The following is a 19,390-nucleotide window of genomic DNA, read 5'->3' as shown; positions in this document are numbered from 1 at the left end:
CACACCTTTCCCCTCCAGGCATCTCAAAAGAACCTCCCTAGGAACCTTGTCATACGCTTTCTCTAGGTCAATAAACACCATGTGCAAATCCTTTTTCCTATCCCGGTACTGTTCCACCAACCTCCTGATAAGGTGGACAGCTTCCGTAGTGGACCGACCCAACATGAATCCGAACTGGTTTTCTGATATAGAAATCTCCCTACTTACCCTCCCTTCCACCACCCTCTCCCAAACATTCATGGTATGACTTAGTAACTTGATACCCCTATAGTTGTTACAATTCTAGATGTCACCTTTGTTCTTGAACAGCGGTATCATCGTACTCCACCTCCATTCATATGGCATCCTCTTCGTCCTGAAGATAACATTAAATAGCGCAGTCAACCATTCAAAGCCTGCTCTACCCACACACCTCCACAATTCCACCGAAATTTTGCCTAGCCCGGTTGCTCGGCCCCTACTCAACTTGCGCATAGCTCCCACGACCTCCTCAACCTTAATATGCCTACAATACCTAAAGTCTTGGTGACTCCCGGAGTGACCCAATTCCCCTAGCAAAATGTCTCTGTCCCCTTCTTTATTCATAAGCCGATAGAAGTAATCCTGCCATCTCCTCTTAATCTGGGCATCTTTCGTCAATACACTACCTTCCTCGTCCTCGATGCACCTCACTTGATCCAGGTCATGAGCCTTCCTCTCTCTAGCCTTGGCCAGCCGAAATAGCTTCTTCTCCCCTCCTTTGTCCCCCAACTCCTCGTACAGATGACCAAACGCTGCATCCTTAGCCTCCGTGACCGCTAACTTCGCCTTCTTAGTGGCTTCCTTATATCTTCCTCTATTCACTCTCCTCTCTTCCACATTTGTGCTCTTCACTAACCTAAGATACGCTGCTTTCTTTGCTTCCACTTTACCTTGGACCACCAGTCGCCTTGGTGCCCGCCATAGTAACCCTTCAAGACCCCTAGCACCTCTCTCGCCACCTTTCTTATACAGTCCGTTGTAGTTGTCCTCTACTTCCTCTCTATCCCTATTTTGTTCTTAATTTGAGCTTGTTGAACCTTTACCTCCTAAGGCGCTTAGTCGCTAAGGTGAGAGACTAGGGAGTGGCTTTCGAGTGGAACCATGGAATGGCCCTTAAGGTGCATTAAAATTGTTAAAGAAAAAAAAAAGAGGTCACTAGCCGATGAACCTTAATGTATGGAGTGTGTGGAGAAAAGAAATAAAAAAGGAGAAAGAGAAAAAATTGCAAGAAACAAAAATAGTAGTTCAAATAAAGTAGAAAAACACATACCTCCTAATCTTTCGAATTCGGGCTAGTGGGAATATATAGGTGCTTAATTGAGAAGAGGGATATGTTATATATGGTGTATGACAAGTGAATTGGTTGAAAAGAAGATGTGCTCGATTTGCGAGTGTAATGTATTAAAGTGCTTAGGAGGGTTAGTCACTATTCCTAAATATATCATACCTGTCACTAAGCCTACATTACAACCTTAAAGTCCTAATTGATCCCAGATTAGGCTAGCTTAGATTAGTAGAGATATACACTACGGGCAAGCTTATGGTACGACCACGGGATGCACATAAATTCTTTGTGAGAGTGAGTGAATTTTGTTCAATTGTGTGATGTCCTCAATTTATGTTCAATGGCATATTTGAGCGTTTAGGCTAATTTTATATTCACTCTTTTGCTTGTGGTGAGGGCACTTGGTCTCATGACGGATTGGTGGTGTTGTACACTTCTTTTGTTGGGTGAGTGCGTGAGTTGAGGATGCTTAGTGGTAACGAGTCATCTCTTGGGGTAGGGTGGTTGTGGAGAGGTTGCTTGAATTGGTTGAATAGCATTGTGTATACTTGGGCTAGTTTAAAAACGGGAGGAATGTGAAATTCATGTGTTCTTGCTTAATTGCCGGTATCGACCATAGTCAAAAGGTAGAGTGTTTGATTGAATTAATTATGAATTGCTCTTTCATAGTGATAGGTACGTTTTGGGGTGTTAATGTAGTTCCATTGCTCAAGGACGAGCAAGAGTCTAACTATGGGGTGTTGATATTCGGCTTAATGTGTGCATATTTTGATGTATATTACCTCGCATTATGCTCATGTCTCGTAGATTTCGGATGTGTGATATAATGATTTGTGCTAATTTGTGGTATTTTTATGTATAGGAATCATTCGGATGCGATTTGGGACGAAAGTGTGTGAATTGGAGCGAAAATGGGAAGAAAAGGCAAAAGTGCACATTTGAGGGCCACACGCAGCTTGGGGCACTGCTTGTGGCGCACAAAAAAGAAAGTTGAAAAGTTGAGCGCCAGGACCAACGCCCCACGCTGCCCTGGACGCTCAAAACGCGAACATGTCCTATTTCGATCGGGACTTGGTTATTTCGACCCCAAGACGCCCCCAAATCATATAAAAGCCAACCTAAACCTATTTTGAGGAGGAAGACGTGACTTTGAGAGAGAAACAAAAGTACGAAATACTCGAGAGCACGGATTTGATCAATTCTTCCATTATTCTTCTAGTATTCATTGATTTTATGTTTGAAAATATCATTTTTGATAATTGTATGAACATGAGTGGATAAGAACCCCATTGTTCTGTGGTCATGGGTGCTACAAGAATGTTGACGTTTGAAGTTGAAATTGACGAGTTTGATTTTATCATATTGAATTGTTTATTTAATTTTGTTTTTAATTATTTTGCTAAGTAGCTAACAGTGAAATACTATCTACGAATCTAGAGTTGAACTCAAAAGTGAGAATTCTAGATTGTATATAGAATTAAATAGAGCAAGTTCTTGAACTCGGGTATCGGGGAACAGATTCGTGATTATGATAGAAATATACCTAATTGCCTTGCTTGGTTGAAATACAACAACAACAACAACAACAACAACAACAACAACAACAACAACAACAACAACAACAACCCAGTATAATCTCACAAGTGGGGTCTGGGGAGGGTAGAGTGTACGCAGACCTTACCCCTACCCCCAGAGGGGTAGAGAGGCTATTTCTGAAAGACCCTCGGCTCGAGAAGAAAAAAAAATAAATAATAGACAGTAGGTCAGTGACAGCAATAAAAGATAAAAAATATTAACAGCATCGTAAGAAATAGAAAAATAGATGTAAAAGCAATAACTATAAACAACAATACTACCATAGAAAATAGTGAGGAAACTACATAAACCACTAACAACCCACAACGAAACAACAACAGGCCAGCCCCGCCCCCGGAACAACCCTAACCTACAACCCTAATACTCGACCTCTACCCCTTCTTATCCAGAGCCATCTCCTCAGAGATCTGAAGTCATGCCATGTCTTGCCTGATCACCTCACCCCAATACTTCTTAGGTCATCCTCTACCTCTCCTCGTACCTGCCAATGCTTACGTCTCACACCTCCTAACCAGGGCATCTATGCTTCTCCTCAGCACGTGCCCGAACTATCTAAGCCTCGTTTCCCGCATCTTGTCGTCCATGGGAGCCATACCCACCTTCTCCCGAATATCTATATTCCTAATCTTATCCAGCCTAGTGTGTCCGCACATCCATCTCAACATCCTTATTTTTGCCACTTTCATCTTCTGGGTATAGGAATTCTTGGCTGCCTAACACTCATCCCCATACAACATGGCCGGTCTAACCACCGCTCTATAGAACTTGCCTTTGAGTTTCGGTGGCACTTTCTTGTCACACAGGACTCCAGATATTAACCTCCATTTCATCTACCCCGCTCTTATACGGTGCATGACATCCTCATCTATCTCCCTATCCCTCTGAATAATTGATCCAAAGTACTTGAAACTCCCTCTCTTAGGGATGACTCGAGAGTCAAGCCTCACATCCATGTCCGCTTCTCCCGACTCATCGCTGAAATTACACTCCAGATATTCTGTCTTAGTCCTACTCAACTTGAAACTTTTAACCTCAAGGGTTTATCTCCAAATCTCCAGCCTCTCATTAACGTCACTTCGCGTCTTATCAATCAGTACTATATCATCAGCGAACAACATACACCATGGCACCTCCCCTTGAATATGGTGTGTTAGCGCATCCATCACCAAGGCAAATAAGAATGGGTTGAGCACAGACCCTTGGTACAACCCCATAACAACCGGAAAGTGCTCCGAGTCACCTTCCACAGTCCTAACCCGAGTCTTAGCTCCCTCATACATGTCCTTTAATACTCTAATGTAAGCTACTAGCACACCTTTCCCCTCCAGGCATCTCCAAAGAACCTCCCTAGGAACCTTGTCATACGCTTTCTCTAGGTCAATAAACACCATGTGCAAATCTTTTTTCCTATCCTTGTACTGTTCCACCAACCTCCTGATAAGGTGGACAGCTTCCGTAGTGGACCGACCCGGCATGAATCCGAATTGGTTGTCGGATATAGACACTGCCCTCCTTACCCTTCCTTCCACCGCCCTCTCCCAAACATTCATGGTATGACTTAGTAACTTGATGCCCCTATAGTTGTTACAATTCTAGATATCACCTTTGTTCTTGAACAGCGGTATCATCATACTCCACCTCCATTCATATGGCATCCTCGTCATCCTGAAGATAACATTAAATAGCACAGTCAACCATTCCAAGCCTACTCTACCCACATACCTCCACAATTCCACTGGAATTTCGCCCGGCCCGGTTGCTCGGCCCCTACTCATCTTGTGCATAGCTCCCACGACCTCCTCAACCTTAATATGCCTACAATACCTAAAGTCTTGGTGACTCCCGGAGTGACCCAATTCCCCTAGCACAATGTCTTTGTCCCCTTCTTCATAAGCCGATAAAAGTAATCCTGCCATCTCCGCTTAATCTGGGCATCTTTCGTCAATATTATGCCTTCCTCGTCCTTGATGCACCTCACTTGATCCAGGTCACGAGCCTTCCTCTCTCTAGCCTTGGCCAACCGAAATAGCTTCTTCTCCCCTCCTTTGTCCCCCAACTCCTCGTACAGATGACCAAACGCTGCATCCTTAGCCTCCGTGACTACTAACTTTGCCTTCTTCGTGGCTTCCTTATATCTTCCTCTATTCACTCTCCTTTCTTCCTCATTTGTGCTCTTCACTAACCTAAGATACGCTGCTTTCTTTGCTTCCACTTTACCTTGGACCACATCATTCCACCACCAGTCGCCTTGGTGCCTGCCATAGTAACCCTTCGAGACCCCTAGCACCTCTCTTGCCGCCTTTCTTATATAGTTTGCTGTAGTTGTCCTCTACTTCCTCCTTTCTTATACAGTCCGCCCCCTAGTAACCTCTTCTTCCTCCTTAATATATGTTCATTTTTAAAAGCATACATCCTTAGTTTCATGTCTTTACACTATTTTTTTCTTGCAGGTCCTCTGCCTAACATCCTTAGCTTTTCCCCTAAATTTCGCCTCCACATGGCTCAAATCTAACAAAAAATAATGTAATAACATCAAAAAATGAAAGAGAAACCAATTAAAATAAATAAAGCTATGATCTTTACATTTTTCCCAAAATGTCAACAAAAGTCAACATCGGGCTCGCCTTCGATTCTGAATCCAAGCTTACCCGAGCGAAGCCCGAACCAATACTAGCTCACACGAATGAAAACTGACTCAACTGCAGTCTGATAGCTCAACCAATTCACCAAAATACCGCTCTTGGGTGTTCATAACCCAAAGTCCAACCCACACTAGTTGGGTCCCATATCTCCCGAAATACTTCTCAAAAACGCACCAAATTCGAGTATGTTTTTCTCCTATAATAGGAGAATAAAACCCCAAAAGGAATAAAGAAATAAACATCTCTAACTAGGACATAACCCTAGGTCTTGATTTGAAGAATTAAATGGGTTTTCAATTAAAATCAAGGATTAAAGCTTAAACTAAGGGAATGAATCAAAGGAAAATAGTTAGGTTATGGTTTAGAGCTTACCCCATGGAAGAAACTTGAAGAACATCCTTGAATTCTACCAATCCCAAACTTTCAAGATGAGAAAAACTTCAACAACATTAATAGCCAAAAATGCCCAGTTGTTCTGCATCGTTTCTTATGCAAAACGATCCCGAAACTCGCTTTTGATGCTCCAATGGATTTTTCGTGAAATTCCAGTTAAGTTAGACTTTTGAATCACTCCATTTGACCTTATAATGAAGTAGATATGTTGGTTTCAATATTTGAAAATAGTGCAGATTTTTAAATACAAATTCAGTGGCAAAAATCATAATTAATCTGAAAAATCTGGCAACGCAATTCTTAGTAAAATGACCATAAATGTTTCATACGATGTCGAAACTTGATGATTTCAGTTGCTATGGTTCCAAAATTATGATTCGGATATAATGATTTAGTCAAAACACGAATCAAAGGCTGTTTTATCAATATGGTAGCCTTAATGCTCAAATCAACATCGAAACCAAAATAATCACCATACAACCCAAACTTATCCAAAACTCATCGGAATTTAATCATACTTTGTGGGCATGTCCAAAATCATCATACAAACTTATTGGTAATAATTAAAACCTGATTCTGAGTCCGTTTACCCAAAAGTTAAATGTTGGTCAACTCTTCCAACTTAAAGCCTCTAAAACGAGAATCATTCTTCCAAATGAATCCTGAACCACTCAAAAATTGAAACCAATCATACATACAAGTTATAATACATAATATGAAGCTACTCAAAGTCTCAAATCACCGAATGGAATGCTAAAACTCAAAATGATCGATTGGGTCATTACATGATTAGTGGTTACATTATTGACAATCTTCGAGACTCAAGGTTTGAAGTTACACCAGCCTTTGTCATGGTAGAAATGCAAGAATTGTATGGACAAGACATTGGGTATCACAAGGCGTGGCGTGCTATTCAACATGCTTCGGCTTTGATAAGAGGAACTCCTGAAGAGAATTATGAATTGATGTCTTAATACTTGTACATGATGAAAAGTAAAAACCCGGGAACATACACTAACATAAAGACAGACGACAACAATAGGTAAACAATCAAAAAGAGTTTATTAGTCCTTTCATATGCTATGTATATGTAAAGTGTTGCAACTAATTATTAAGGACAAAGTGTACCTGAATTAGCACTTTTGTTTTAAACTTTAGGACATCCCGTACTTAACTGCATATGTGCAGTGTAAATGTTAAGGACACGGTGTCCTTAACTTCATGTGTGCAGTGTAAATGTTAAGGACATGGTATCCTTAACTTCATGTGTGCAGTGTAAATGTTAAGGACATGGTATCCTTAACTTCATGTGTGCAGTGTAAAATATTAAGGACATGGTGTCCTTAACTTCATGAGTGTTGTGTTAATATTAAGGACAAAATGTCCTGAATTAGCACCTTCTGTTTTTAAACTTTAGGACATCTTGTACCTTAACTTCATGTGTGCAGTGTAAATGTTAAGAATAAAGTGTCTTGTATTTGCACCTTCTATTGTTAAACTTTAGGACAACTTGTCCTTAACGTCATGTGTGCAGTCTAAATATTAAGGACTCATTATCCTGAAATTTACATGCAGTCCTGAATTTTTGTAGCAGTTCTGAATTTTGGTTTATTTTTTTAGGTTTCTTTATATGTTTTATGTATATGGATCATCAATAGCTGGTTGGAATCATTATAGACCGGTGATTACTGTTAATGCAACTTTTTTGAAGTCAAAATATCGTGGTGTTTTAATGATTTTAGTTTCAAAGGATGCAAATAACCAAATATTCTCACTTGCCTTTGGGATTGCAGAATCTGAAAGTAACAACTCATATGAGTGGTACTTTAGTAAGCTTCACAATGCAATTGGGAGCCGTGACAATTTAATTTTTTTATCAGATAGGCACCAATCTATTGCACATGGCATCGTAAAGGTATATCCTGAATGCCATCATGAGATTTGTATCTATCATTTGGAGCAAAAGCTAAAGCGAAGGAAAGTGAAAAGTGAGGTCATAAAAATTTTTCAAAGTGCTGAAAGAATCTACAAGCGCGACGGACTTGATCTCTACATGTTAGAGATAGCAAAAGTTGATAAGAAGACTTTTGACTACTTGATGGAAGAACCACTGGAAAGGTGGGCGCATTCTTGTTGTCCATGACGAAGATATGACATGCTCACAACAAACATAGTTGAGTCAATGAATTATGTGCTATTAGAAGCAAGGTAGCTGCCTAAATTGAGAATGATGGATTTCATCCAAGTGAAGCTACAACGTTGGTTTTAAGAAAGAAGAAATGTAGCGGAAGGAACTTTCATGTATTCCCTTTTCATATCCCGTCATATTCGTGTTGTGCTTATTGAATTTTAGCTTGCGAGGTGGGTGACCAGGTGGCATTAGATGTGACTTGTTGATTTGAGTGAATGGTCATGGGATCTTCATGTTTCTTGCATCATTGTCAATGTTGTGAAAGTTTGGAACATGGTTCTAGCTGGTATGAGGTTAATTATAGGTGCTGGATTTGATTATGGGCAGCTATGGTGGTTAGAGATATTGTTATGGGCATATGCGCAATGTGTTACGACATGTGGTTGTACCTTGTGGGTGTAGGCATGAGTTATTGCAGCTGGTTGGAGGGAATCGGGACTTTGGGGAATGATCAGATGGTGAACAATTTGGTTCAAAGGTTTATTAGTGTGGGTGGACGGAATAATTTTCAGTTGAAATGGTGTTGTCGAGCCTATGTGGATTGGGTTGATGTGGGATCACCCGCAATTATATGTATGGTGAGTTAATTCAGTGATTTGATGATTTCGGAATGGTTCTTGGCACGTCCGAGGATGAACGTTTGTTTAAGATGGGGAGAATATAACGATTGATCGGTCGTTTTGAGAATTAGCATTCTGTTCGGTGGCTTAAGGTCTTGAGCAGCTTCGTATCATGTATTATGACTTGCGTGTATGGTCAAGTTGGATTTTCGGATGAGTCGGATTGAGTTAGAAGAATAATTCTTATTTTAGAAGCTTAAATGAAAAGAGTTGATCGGAGTTTGACTTTTCTGAAGACGAATCAGGAATGGTGTTTTGGTGATTCCAGTAGCTTTGTATGGTAATTTTGGACTTAGGCGTGTGTCCGGATTTGGATTTGGAGGTCTGTAGGTTGATTTAATGCATTTTGGCGAAGATTGGAAAGTTGAAGGTTTGGAAGGTTGATAGGTTTGATCGGGAGTTGACTTTGTTGATATCGGGTTAGGATTTCAATTTCGAGAGTTGGAATAGCTCTGTTATATCATTTGGGACTTGCATACAAAATTTGACGTCATTACGGTTTGATTTGTTATGTTTTGGCGCGAGTTATAGAAGTTGAAAGTTTATAAGTTCATTAAGTTTGATTTGAGGTGTGATTCATAGATTTGGCATTTTTTGATGTGATTGGAGGCCTCGAGTAGGTCCGATTTATGTTATGGAACTTGTTGTTATGTTCAGATGGGGGCCCGGGGGCCTAGGGTGGGTTTCGGACGAGTTTTGGATCGTTTGGATCATGTTGAGTGAAGCTGGTTTGGACAGGATTTGGTATGGTCGCACTTGTGGACCACTGGGCGCAGGTGCGATGGTCGCAGGTTTGGAAGAGAAAGAGCCAAAAGCGGAAGCAAATCTGGATGAGGAAGCCGCAGAAGCGAATGTCTGGGCGCATCTGCGCAACCGCAGAAGCGGAACTCTAAGCGTAGAAGCGCTTTCCCTATCGCAGAAGCAAATTTGGCTGAGGTGACGCATTTCCGCAGAAGCGGATTATTTTCCGTAAAAGCGGTCGTCGCAGAAGCGACCTTGCGACCGCAAAAGCAGAATCTCTGGCATAAAGGTTATAATTCGAGGGTTTGCCCATTTTTATCATATCTTGAGTTGTAGCGCTAGGTTTGGGGCGATTTTGGAGGGGTTCTTCGCGATTTGGATTGGGGTAAGTGTTCTTTATCCGAATTTAATTATATTTCATGATTCCATAATTATTTTTATTATTAAATTAGTGATTTGAGTTGGAGAAAATGGGATTTTTTGTTAAAACTTTCAAAAATGTAAAATGATGATTTTAAGGACGATTTGATGTCGGAATTGGATAATTTTGGTATGGTTGGACTCATATCGAAATGGGTGTTCGAATTTTGTGAATTTTTTTAGGTTCCAAGGTGCGGACCCGGGGTTGACTTTTTGTCACGACCTGAAATTCCCACCATCGGAACCGTGATGGCGCCTAACATTTCAGCAGCTAGGCAAGCCAACGGTAGATGTAATTATTAACCATTTTAACAAGTTTCAATTATGATGTCAATAAGGAAACACTAAATAGTCTGAATAAGGTAAATAAACTAATAAGTGACGAAATCCAAATACAAACCTGGATCGGGTGTCACGAATACATGAGCGTCTAAGATACTACAAATAACGGTCTGAAATAAACAAAACTGTCTGAATCAAATAAAGAGCTAAAGGAAATAGAAGGGGACTTCAGAGCTGCGGACACCGTGCAGCTATACCTCAAGTCTCCTCTGGGTAGCTGGATCCAAGCAAGTCTACGGTACGCCGCTGGGACCAACTCCGAAATCTACACAAGAAGTGCAGAGTGTAGTATGAGTACAACCGACCCCATGTACTCTGTAAGTGCCGAGCCTAACCTCGACGAAGTAGTGACGAGGCTAAGGCGGGTCACTTAAACATTAACATGTACGCAATAATAATAATAATAATAATAATAATAATAATAATAATAATAATAATAATAATAATAATAATAATAATAATAATAATAATAATAATAATAATCATAATAATAATAATAATAATAATAATAATAATAATAATAATAATAATAATAATAATAATAATAATGATGATAATAATAAAACATGTCTGAATAATAATAATAATAATAATGATGATGATGATGATGATGATGATGATGATGATGATGATGATAATAATAATGATGATGTTAATAATAATGATGATGATGATGATAATAATAATAATAATAATAATAATAATAATAATAATAATAATAATAATAATAATAATGATAATAATGATAATAATAATAATAATAATGATAATAATAATAATAATAATAATAATAATAACAATAATAATAATAACAATAATAATAATAATAATAATAACAATAATAATAATAATAATAATAATAATTGAAAGACATGAATAGAAGTAAAGCAGGTAACTCATATCAACGAAACTCAAATCAACAAGCAGAGAGTCCTGAATAACCAGTCATATAACTCATCTCAACAACCGAGGCCAAACCAACAATCACAACAAATATAACTTTCACCATCATGTTGCGGCGTGCAACCCGATCCCATAATATAAACTTTAAGCAAATCTATTGCGGCGTGCAACCCGACCCTTCTATATAATCATCTATCAATATCATAGTCCATCCTTATTCCACCTTTTCAATTTATTTTTTTTCAATTTCCGTTGCGGTGTGCAACCCGCTCCCCAAACAATGTCAATTAACAATGGTAATTCAATCACTAAGATTTACAATAAATCATACATCAAGAGAACAAATGTACGAGCAATGGAGAATAACATGATAATCAAAGAGACTCGAACTACTCAGATGCCTCAACTTTACCAACTCGGCGGTATCTACTTTTACCAATACGTATAAGTGAAACTACTTCAATGAAGGCAACAACTAATACGAAACTATAAGGCAACAAGGCATAAGATAATTTAGATATATGAGGGAAACAAATCGAGACAAGTAGTAAATAAGTATGGAATCGGGGAGGGGATGGACAATTTAATAAAAGAAATGCTAAATGGCAAGTAGAAATTATGGCATGGAAGTCAAATAAGCATGTATCAATTAAGGCGTGGAAACAAGACATAATATTAAGCAATGAAGATACGGAAAATAAGTAACGTAACGGTTAAGTCATGGAATAAAGTAATTAATGAAATACAGGAAAGCATAGCAACAAGTAGTTTGACGGCGTATATACACTCGTCACCTCTCATAGACGCCGCTACACATGTAATTCATATAGCACATAGCTCAACGGTTTCTAATTCTTTCAAATCAAGGTTAGACCCAACACTTACCTCACTCCACAATCAACCCAATGTTCAACCACGGCCTTGCCTTTCGAACAAGCCTCCACACCAACCAAATCTATCAATTTATTAACCAAACGAATCAAAATAAGCCTTAGAAACTACCTACGAATAAAAGAGGTTCAATTTAGATCATTATTGAAAAAGTCAACAAAAGTCAACCCCGAGCTCGCTTGGTCAAAACCCGAGGTTCGGACCAAAATCCGATCACCCATTCACCTCTGATCCCGGTTATGCAATTCAATTCGAAATCTGACCTCAATTCGAGGTCTAAATCCAAATTTTAAATAAATTCCTAATTCTACCCAAATCCCTAATTTCTATCATAAAAATCCTAGATTTGATGTTGAAATCTTATGAAATGTAATGGGTAATTGAAAAGAAGCAGATTAAAGTCACTTCCCAATGTGTTTTGGAAGAAAATCTCTTGGAAAAATCGCCTCTCGGGTGTTTAGGGTTGAGAGTTTGAAAGAAATGAGCTAAGTCTCGTTTCCCCTCTTTTACCCAACTGTAGTTATCGCAATTGCGACACATAGTTCGCAATTGCGATGATCGCAAAAGCGATTAACCCTTTGCAAATGTGAAAAATCCACTGAGCTTGTTGTCATCGCAAATGCGACCATTTTGTCACAAATGCGAACCAAGGTAGTCCGCAAATGCGAACAATACTTCGCAAATGCGAAGAAGCACCAAGTCAGTCAGTGGTCACAATTGCGACCAAAACCTTCGCAATTGCGAAGATATAGAGTCCGCAAATGCGAACTCTCCACAACCCAACCCATGCTCGCAAATGCGACTCATTGTTCGCAAAAGCGAGGCTCGCATTTGCGAGCCAGACCTTGCAAATGCGAGATCTGTAGGTGACACCAGAAGCAAAGAAGCATCAACTATTTCTCTAAGTCAAAAACCACTTCGTAGCCTATCTGAAACTCACCCGAGCTCATCGAGCTCCAAACCAACATGCACACAAGTCCAAAAATACCATACGAACTCGCTCGCACGATGAAAACACCAAAATAACACCTAGAATCACGAATCGGACAGCAAAACAAATGAAATTTTTAATGAAACTTAAGAACATGCAATTTTTCAACCGGACATCTGAATCACGTCAAATCAGCTCCGTTTTGCATCAAATTTTGCAGACAAGTCATAAATACTTAAACGAACCTATACCAAGTTCCAAAACCAAAATCCAAACTTGGTAGCAACAAATTCAAAGTACGGTCAAACCTATGAATTCTTTAACCCTTTATATCTTCCAGTTTTCAACAAATTATGTTAATTCAAGTTACGGACTTCCGAATTCGATTCCGGGCATATTCCTGAGTCCCAAATCACGATACGGACCCACAGGGACCATCAAAATAATGATCTAGTTCCATTGTCTCAAAATATTGACCGAAGTCTTAAGGCACGATTTCACACTTTAGTCAATTTCTTATAAAAAACCTTCTGGAAAAAGGATATGGACTGCGCATGCAAATCGAGGAAGGGTAAACAGAGCGATACGAGGTCTCGGAACATAGAAAAGAAGGGTAAAACTATAAATGACCTATCGGTTCATCACATTCTTCACCTCTAAAATAAACGTTCGTCCTCAAACAGATATAGAAAAGTACCTGGACTGGTGAAAAGGTGTGGATATCTACTCTGCATGTCCGACTAAGTCTCCCAAGTGGTTGCCTCGATCGGCTGACGTCTCTACTACACTCGAACCAAAGGATAACTCTAAGACCTCAACTGTCGGACCTGTCGGGTTAGAATAGCCATCGGCTCCTCCTCATAAGTCAAATCCTTGTCCAATTGGACTGAGTTGAAATCTAACAGATGGGACGGATCACCATGATACTTTCGGAGCATAGACACATGGAACACCGGTTGGCTACTGATAAACTAGGTGGCAATGCGAGCTTGTAGGCCACCTCACCCACTCTCTCAAGAATCTCAAAAGGTTCGATATACCTAGGGCTCTACCCTTCTTTCCGAACCTTATCACACCCTTCATGGGTGAAACTCGGAGCAATACCCTCTCTCCAACCATGAATGAAACATCACGAACTCTACGGCCAGCATAACTCTTCTATCTGGACTGAGTTGTGCGAAATCGATTCTGAATAATCTTGACCTTATCCAAGGCATCCTGTACCAAATTTGTACCCAACATTTGAGTTGACTGGTAGCTGTTGTTGTAAGCAAACTCCGCAAGCGGCAAGAACTGATCCCAAGAAACCCCGAAATCCATAACGCAAGCGCGAAGCATATCCTCCAATATCTAAATAGTGCGCTCGGACTGTCCGTCTGTCTGGGGATGAAATATTATGCTCAACTCAACCTGCATGCCAAACTCATGTTGTACGACCCTCCAGAAGTGCGAGGTGAACTGCGTACCTCGATCAGAAATGATAGACACAGACACACCGTGAAGACGGATGATCTCGCGTATATAGATCTCAGCTAATCGCTCTGAAGAATAGGTAGCTGCCACTAGAATGAAATGTGTCGACTTGGTCAACCTGTCCACAATGACCCATACCACGTCGAACTTCCTCTGAGTCCGCGGGAGTCCAACAACAAAATCCATAGCGATACGCACCCACTTCCACTCGGGAAGCTCTAACCTCTGAAGCAAACCACCAGGCCTTTGATGCTCGTAGTTTACTTGCTGACAATTTAGACACCAAGATATATATGAAACTATATCCTTATTCACCCTTCTCCCCCTATAATGCTGCCGCAAGTCCTGATACATCTTGGCGGTACCCTGATGAATAGAATATCGGGAACTGTGGGCCTCCTCAAGAATTAACTCACGAAGTCCATCCACATTGGGCACACAAATACGTCCCTGCATCCTCAAAACCCCATCATCTCCGATAGTAACCTGCTTGGAACCACCGTCCCGCACCATGTTTTTAAGGACAAGTAAATGGGAATCATTATACTGACGCTCTCTGATGCGCTCATACAAGGAAGATCGAGCGACTGTACAAGGAATCACACGACTGGGCTCTGAAACATCTAACCTCACGAACTGATTGGCCAAAGCCTGAACATCTCCTGCAAGCGGTCTCTCACCAACTAGAATATACGCAAGGCTACCCATACTCACTACCTTTCTACTCAAGGAATCGGCCACCATATTGGCCTTCCCTGGATGGTACAAAGTAGTGATATCATAGTCTTTCAACAACTCCAACCACCTCTTCTGCCTCAAGTTAAGATCCTTTTGCTTGAACAAATACTGTAGACTCCGATGATCCGTGCATACCTCACATGACACGCCGTACAGATACTGCCTCCAAATCTTCAGCGCATGAACAATGGCTTCCAACTCTAAGTCATGAATAGGGTAATTCATCTCATGAACCTTCAACCGCCGCGACGCGTATGCAATCACCCTGTCATCCTGCATCAATACTGTACCAAGCCCATTCTCAAGCCTCTATACCATACCCTTAGAAAGTGAAAACGGATGACTTCCATTACTAAATGGAAGAACTTTTAAAACTAGTTGATAGTTGTTCCCTGGTTGCACCCTACAATGGGTTCTAATTTACTAAATCACATGTTTCTGTTTTCGCAACATCACATGTAGAGTTTTTTGGGGGAGAATCACTCGGGGCGGGTATGAGATACATCACAATACACTGTGTAGGATCCTAAACTTGTGGGCAACACCAACACTGGCGCCGTAGTCAAAGCAGTCTTGAGCTTCTGAAAGCTCAACTCACACTCGTCCGACCATCTGAACGGGGCACCCTTCTGGGTCAATATTGTCAATGGGGATGCAATGGATGAAAACCCCTCCACGAACCGGCGATAATAACTCGCCAAACCCAGGAAACTACAGATCTCTGTAGCTGAAATAGGTCTAGGCCAATTTTGAACTGCCTCAATCTTCTTAGGATCCACATTTATGCCCTTTACTGATACAACATTCCCCAAAAAGGCGACTGGGTATAACCAAAACTCACACTTTGAGTACTTGGCATATAACTGGCTATCTCTCAGAGTCTGAAGTACAATCCGAAGATGTTGCTCATGCTCCTCTCGACTGCGGGAGTAAATCAAGATATCATTAATGAATAAAATCACAAAAGAATTTAAGTAGGGCTTGAACATCCGGTTCATCAAATCCATAAATGTTGTTGGGGCATTTGTCAACCCAAATGACATCACTAGAAACTTATAATGCCCATACCGAGTCCAGAAAGCCGTCTTAGGGACATCGAATGCCCTAATTTTCAACTGATGGTAGCCAGACCTCAAATCAATCTTCGAAAATACTTTGGCACCCTGAAGCTGATCAAATAAGTTATCAATCCTCGGCAACGGATACTTGTTCTTGATAGTGATTTTGTTCAACTGCCGAAAGTCTATACACATCCTCATCGATCCATATTTCTTCTTCATGAACAACATAGGTGCACCCTAAGGCGAGACACTACGTCTAATGAAGCCCTTATCAAGCAAATCTTGCAACTGCTCCTTTAATTCCTTCAACTCCGGCTGGGCCATACGGTATGGCGGAATAGAAATGGTCTGAATTCCCGGAGCCAAATCCATACAAAAGTTAATATCTTTGTCGGGTGGAATCCCTAGCAGATCTGCAGGAAACACCTCTAGAAACTCACAAACAACTAATATTGAATCCATAGAAGGAACCTCCGCACTAAAATCACGGACATAGCCCAAAATAAGCTAGACATCCCTTATCGACCATATGTCGAGCCTTCACATAAGAAATAACTATGCTGGTAGAATGGCCAGGAGTCCCTCTCCACTCTAATCGAGGCAACCCCGGCATGGCTAAGTCACCGTCTTAGCATGAAAATCCAATATAGCATGGTAAGGTGACAGCCAATCCATACCCAAGATAACATTGAAGTCCACCATATCAAGAAGTAGGAGATCTACACTAGTCTCAAGACTCGCAAAAGAAACCATACACGAGCGATAAACATGATCTACAACAATAGAATCTCCCACAGGTATGGATACATATATAGGAGCACTCAAAGAATCATGATGTACAATCAAATATGAAGCGAAATAGGATGACACGTAGGAATAAGTAGAGCCCAGATCAATAGAACGGAAGCATATCTATGGAAAACTGGAATAATACTTGTGATAACGGCGTCCGTTGACTCAGCCTCAGGCCTAGCTGGGAAAGCATAACATCAGGGCTGGGCCCCACCACTCAAAACTCCGCCCCTCGGGCGACCCCTGGCTGGCTGGCCTCCACCTCTAACAATCTGACCCTCACCTCTAGTGGCCTGACCTCCACTTCTAACAATCTGACCCCCGCCTCTAGCTGGCTGCGCGGGTGGTGGGGCAGCTGGTGCTGGTGTAATGGCACGAGAACCTTGCTGAGATCTGTTACACGACAATCTAGGGCAATACCTCTTGATGTGACCTATGTCCCCACACTCAAAGCCCATCTCGGTTGTTGAGGCTGCTGAAACGAGGAACGGTCTAAATAGCCGTTGTAATAACTCTGGAGTGGTGGTGTACTGATAGGAGCTGAATGTGCACTGAATGTGGGCTGCTCAGAATGAGACCCGTAAGAACCACGATCGCCCGAAGCACCATGGGCTAGCTGAAGATCTGATTGAAATGGCCTAGGAGGATGGCCTCTACTAAAAGAACCCTTGCCTACAGATGAGGCACCACTGAACCCACCGAAATGACGAGGCCTCTTATCTGACACTGGACCCTCTCCTGAGCACGAACCAACTCGATCCGTCTAGAAATATCTACGGTCGTCTAGAAAGAAATATCACTCCTGGTCTCCTTGGCCATCTGAATCTTGATAGTGTAAGTGAGTCCATCAATAAATCTCCTCACTCTGTCCCTCTCATTAGGAAGAAAGATAGTGGCGTGGAGAGCTAGGTCCACAAATTGAGTCTCATACTGCATGACGGTCATACTACTCTGCTGAAGACGCTCGAACAGCTTGGGGTACTCCTCTCTCAGAGTGATAGGGATGAACTTCTCTAGAAATAATCTCTCCATCATTTCCTGGTGGAACTAGTCATCTGAAATGCAGTAAAATCGACCACATTGGTCTTAACTATATCCATGTTGTGCAACACCTCGTGGCAACGGTCTACAAAATCCTGTGGGTCCTCACAAGATGCACCACTAGAATGAACAGGAAATATCTTGGTGAACTTATCCAACCTCAACATAGCCTCACAAGACATAGCGGGCCTATCATCGGCATGTGCCGCAATAACCGGCTGAACTACCCCAACTGGCGGGGTTGCTGGAGTCTGATACTGGGGAGCCACCTGCTCTGAGGTGTGAGTAGAGGTAGTATGTGCTCCTTCCCCAGCCTGAGAGACGGTTTGTGCCATCGGAAAGGTACCGGTCTGGGCCACACTCTCCATAAGGCCCACCAAACGGACTAGAGTGGCTATGAACCCCTCCGGGACCTGAGCTGGTCCGATGGGCACAATCTGAGCTGGAACCTCCTTATCAAAATCTACCTAAGGCTCAACTGCGAGTGTTGCTACTCGAGCTCTAGGCTGAGCTCTGTCTCTGTCTCGGCCTTTGGCACGACCTCGTCCTCGATCTTTGCCCCTGGTCGTAACTGCCACTGGGGGCTCTGGCTTTTGTCTGGCTACTGATGTCGTGAGTGTTCTTGCCATCTGCGAGAGAACAAGAATAGAATGGTTCAATCATCAATGATAGAATAAAATCGCATGATAGAGAATGAAGGAATTGAAATTTTTCCTAAACTATATAGCCTCTAGGAGATAAGTACAGTCGTCTCCATACCGATCCTCCAGACTTTACTAAGCTTGCTCATGATTTATGAGACCTAGGCAACCTAGTACTATGATACCAACTTGTCACAACCCGGAATTACCACAATCGGGACTATGATAGCGTCTAACATTTCACTTGCTAGGCAAGCCAATGGTAGATGTAATTATTAACCATTTTTAACAAGTTTCAATTACGATGTCAATAAAGGAAACACTAAATAGTCTCAACAAGGTAAATAAACTAATAAGTGATGAAATCCAAATACAAACCTTGTATCTTGTGTCACGAATACATGAGCGTCTAAGATACTACAAATAACGGTCTAAAATAAACATAACTGTCTAAATCAAATAAACAACTAAAGGAAATAGAAAGGGACTTCAGAGTTGCGGACACCGTGCAACAATACCTCAAGTATCCTCTGGGTAGCTGGAACCGAGCAAGTCAACGGTACGCCGCTGGGACCAACTCCGGAATCTACACAAGAAGTGCAGAGTGTAGTATGAGTATGACCGATCCCATGTACTCTGTAAGTTTCGAGCCTAACCTCGATGAAGTA

General features: G+C 41.3%; 1 protein-coding gene across 1 annotated transcript; it reads right to left on the bottom strand.

Moving 5' to 3' along the window:
* Positions 1-282: 282 nt before the first annotated feature.
* LOC142167209 (uncharacterized) lies at positions 283-4,546 on the bottom strand. The gene is made up of 3 exons (XM_075227367.1): positions 4,506-4,546; positions 515-1,027; positions 283-355 (listed from the first exon to the last, which is right to left on the bottom strand). The coding sequence occupies exons 1-3, from the start codon at positions 4,544-4,546 to the stop codon at positions 283-285; spliced, it is 627 nt and encodes a 208-aa protein (XP_075083468.1).
* Between the last annotated feature and the right edge of the window lie 14,844 nt (positions 4,547-19,390).

This window comes from Nicotiana tabacum, chromosome 12 (genome assembly GCF_000715075.1).
Source record: "Nicotiana tabacum cultivar K326 chromosome 12, ASM71507v2, whole genome shotgun sequence".
Taxonomy (NCBI): domain Eukaryota; kingdom Viridiplantae; phylum Streptophyta; class Magnoliopsida; order Solanales; family Solanaceae; genus Nicotiana; species Nicotiana tabacum.
Note: the sequence above shows the minus strand (reverse complement) of the source record. Positions and strands in the feature narration are given on the sequence as shown.

Bases quoted from the DNA above. Each gene is read 5' to 3' on its own strand.
- LOC142167209 (XM_075227367.1), bottom strand. From the start codon at position 4,546: ATGGAGGTGGAGTATGATGATACCGCTGTTCAAGAACAAAG. The intron at 1,028-4,505 runs GTGATATCTAGA...AGAACAAAATAG, and splicing joins ACCGCTGTTCAAGAACAAAG to GGATAGAGAGGAAGTAGAGG. The intron at 356-514 runs GTATTGTAGGCA...TGTTATCTTCAG, and splicing joins GGGAGTCACCAAGACTTTAG to GACGAAGAGGATGCCATATG.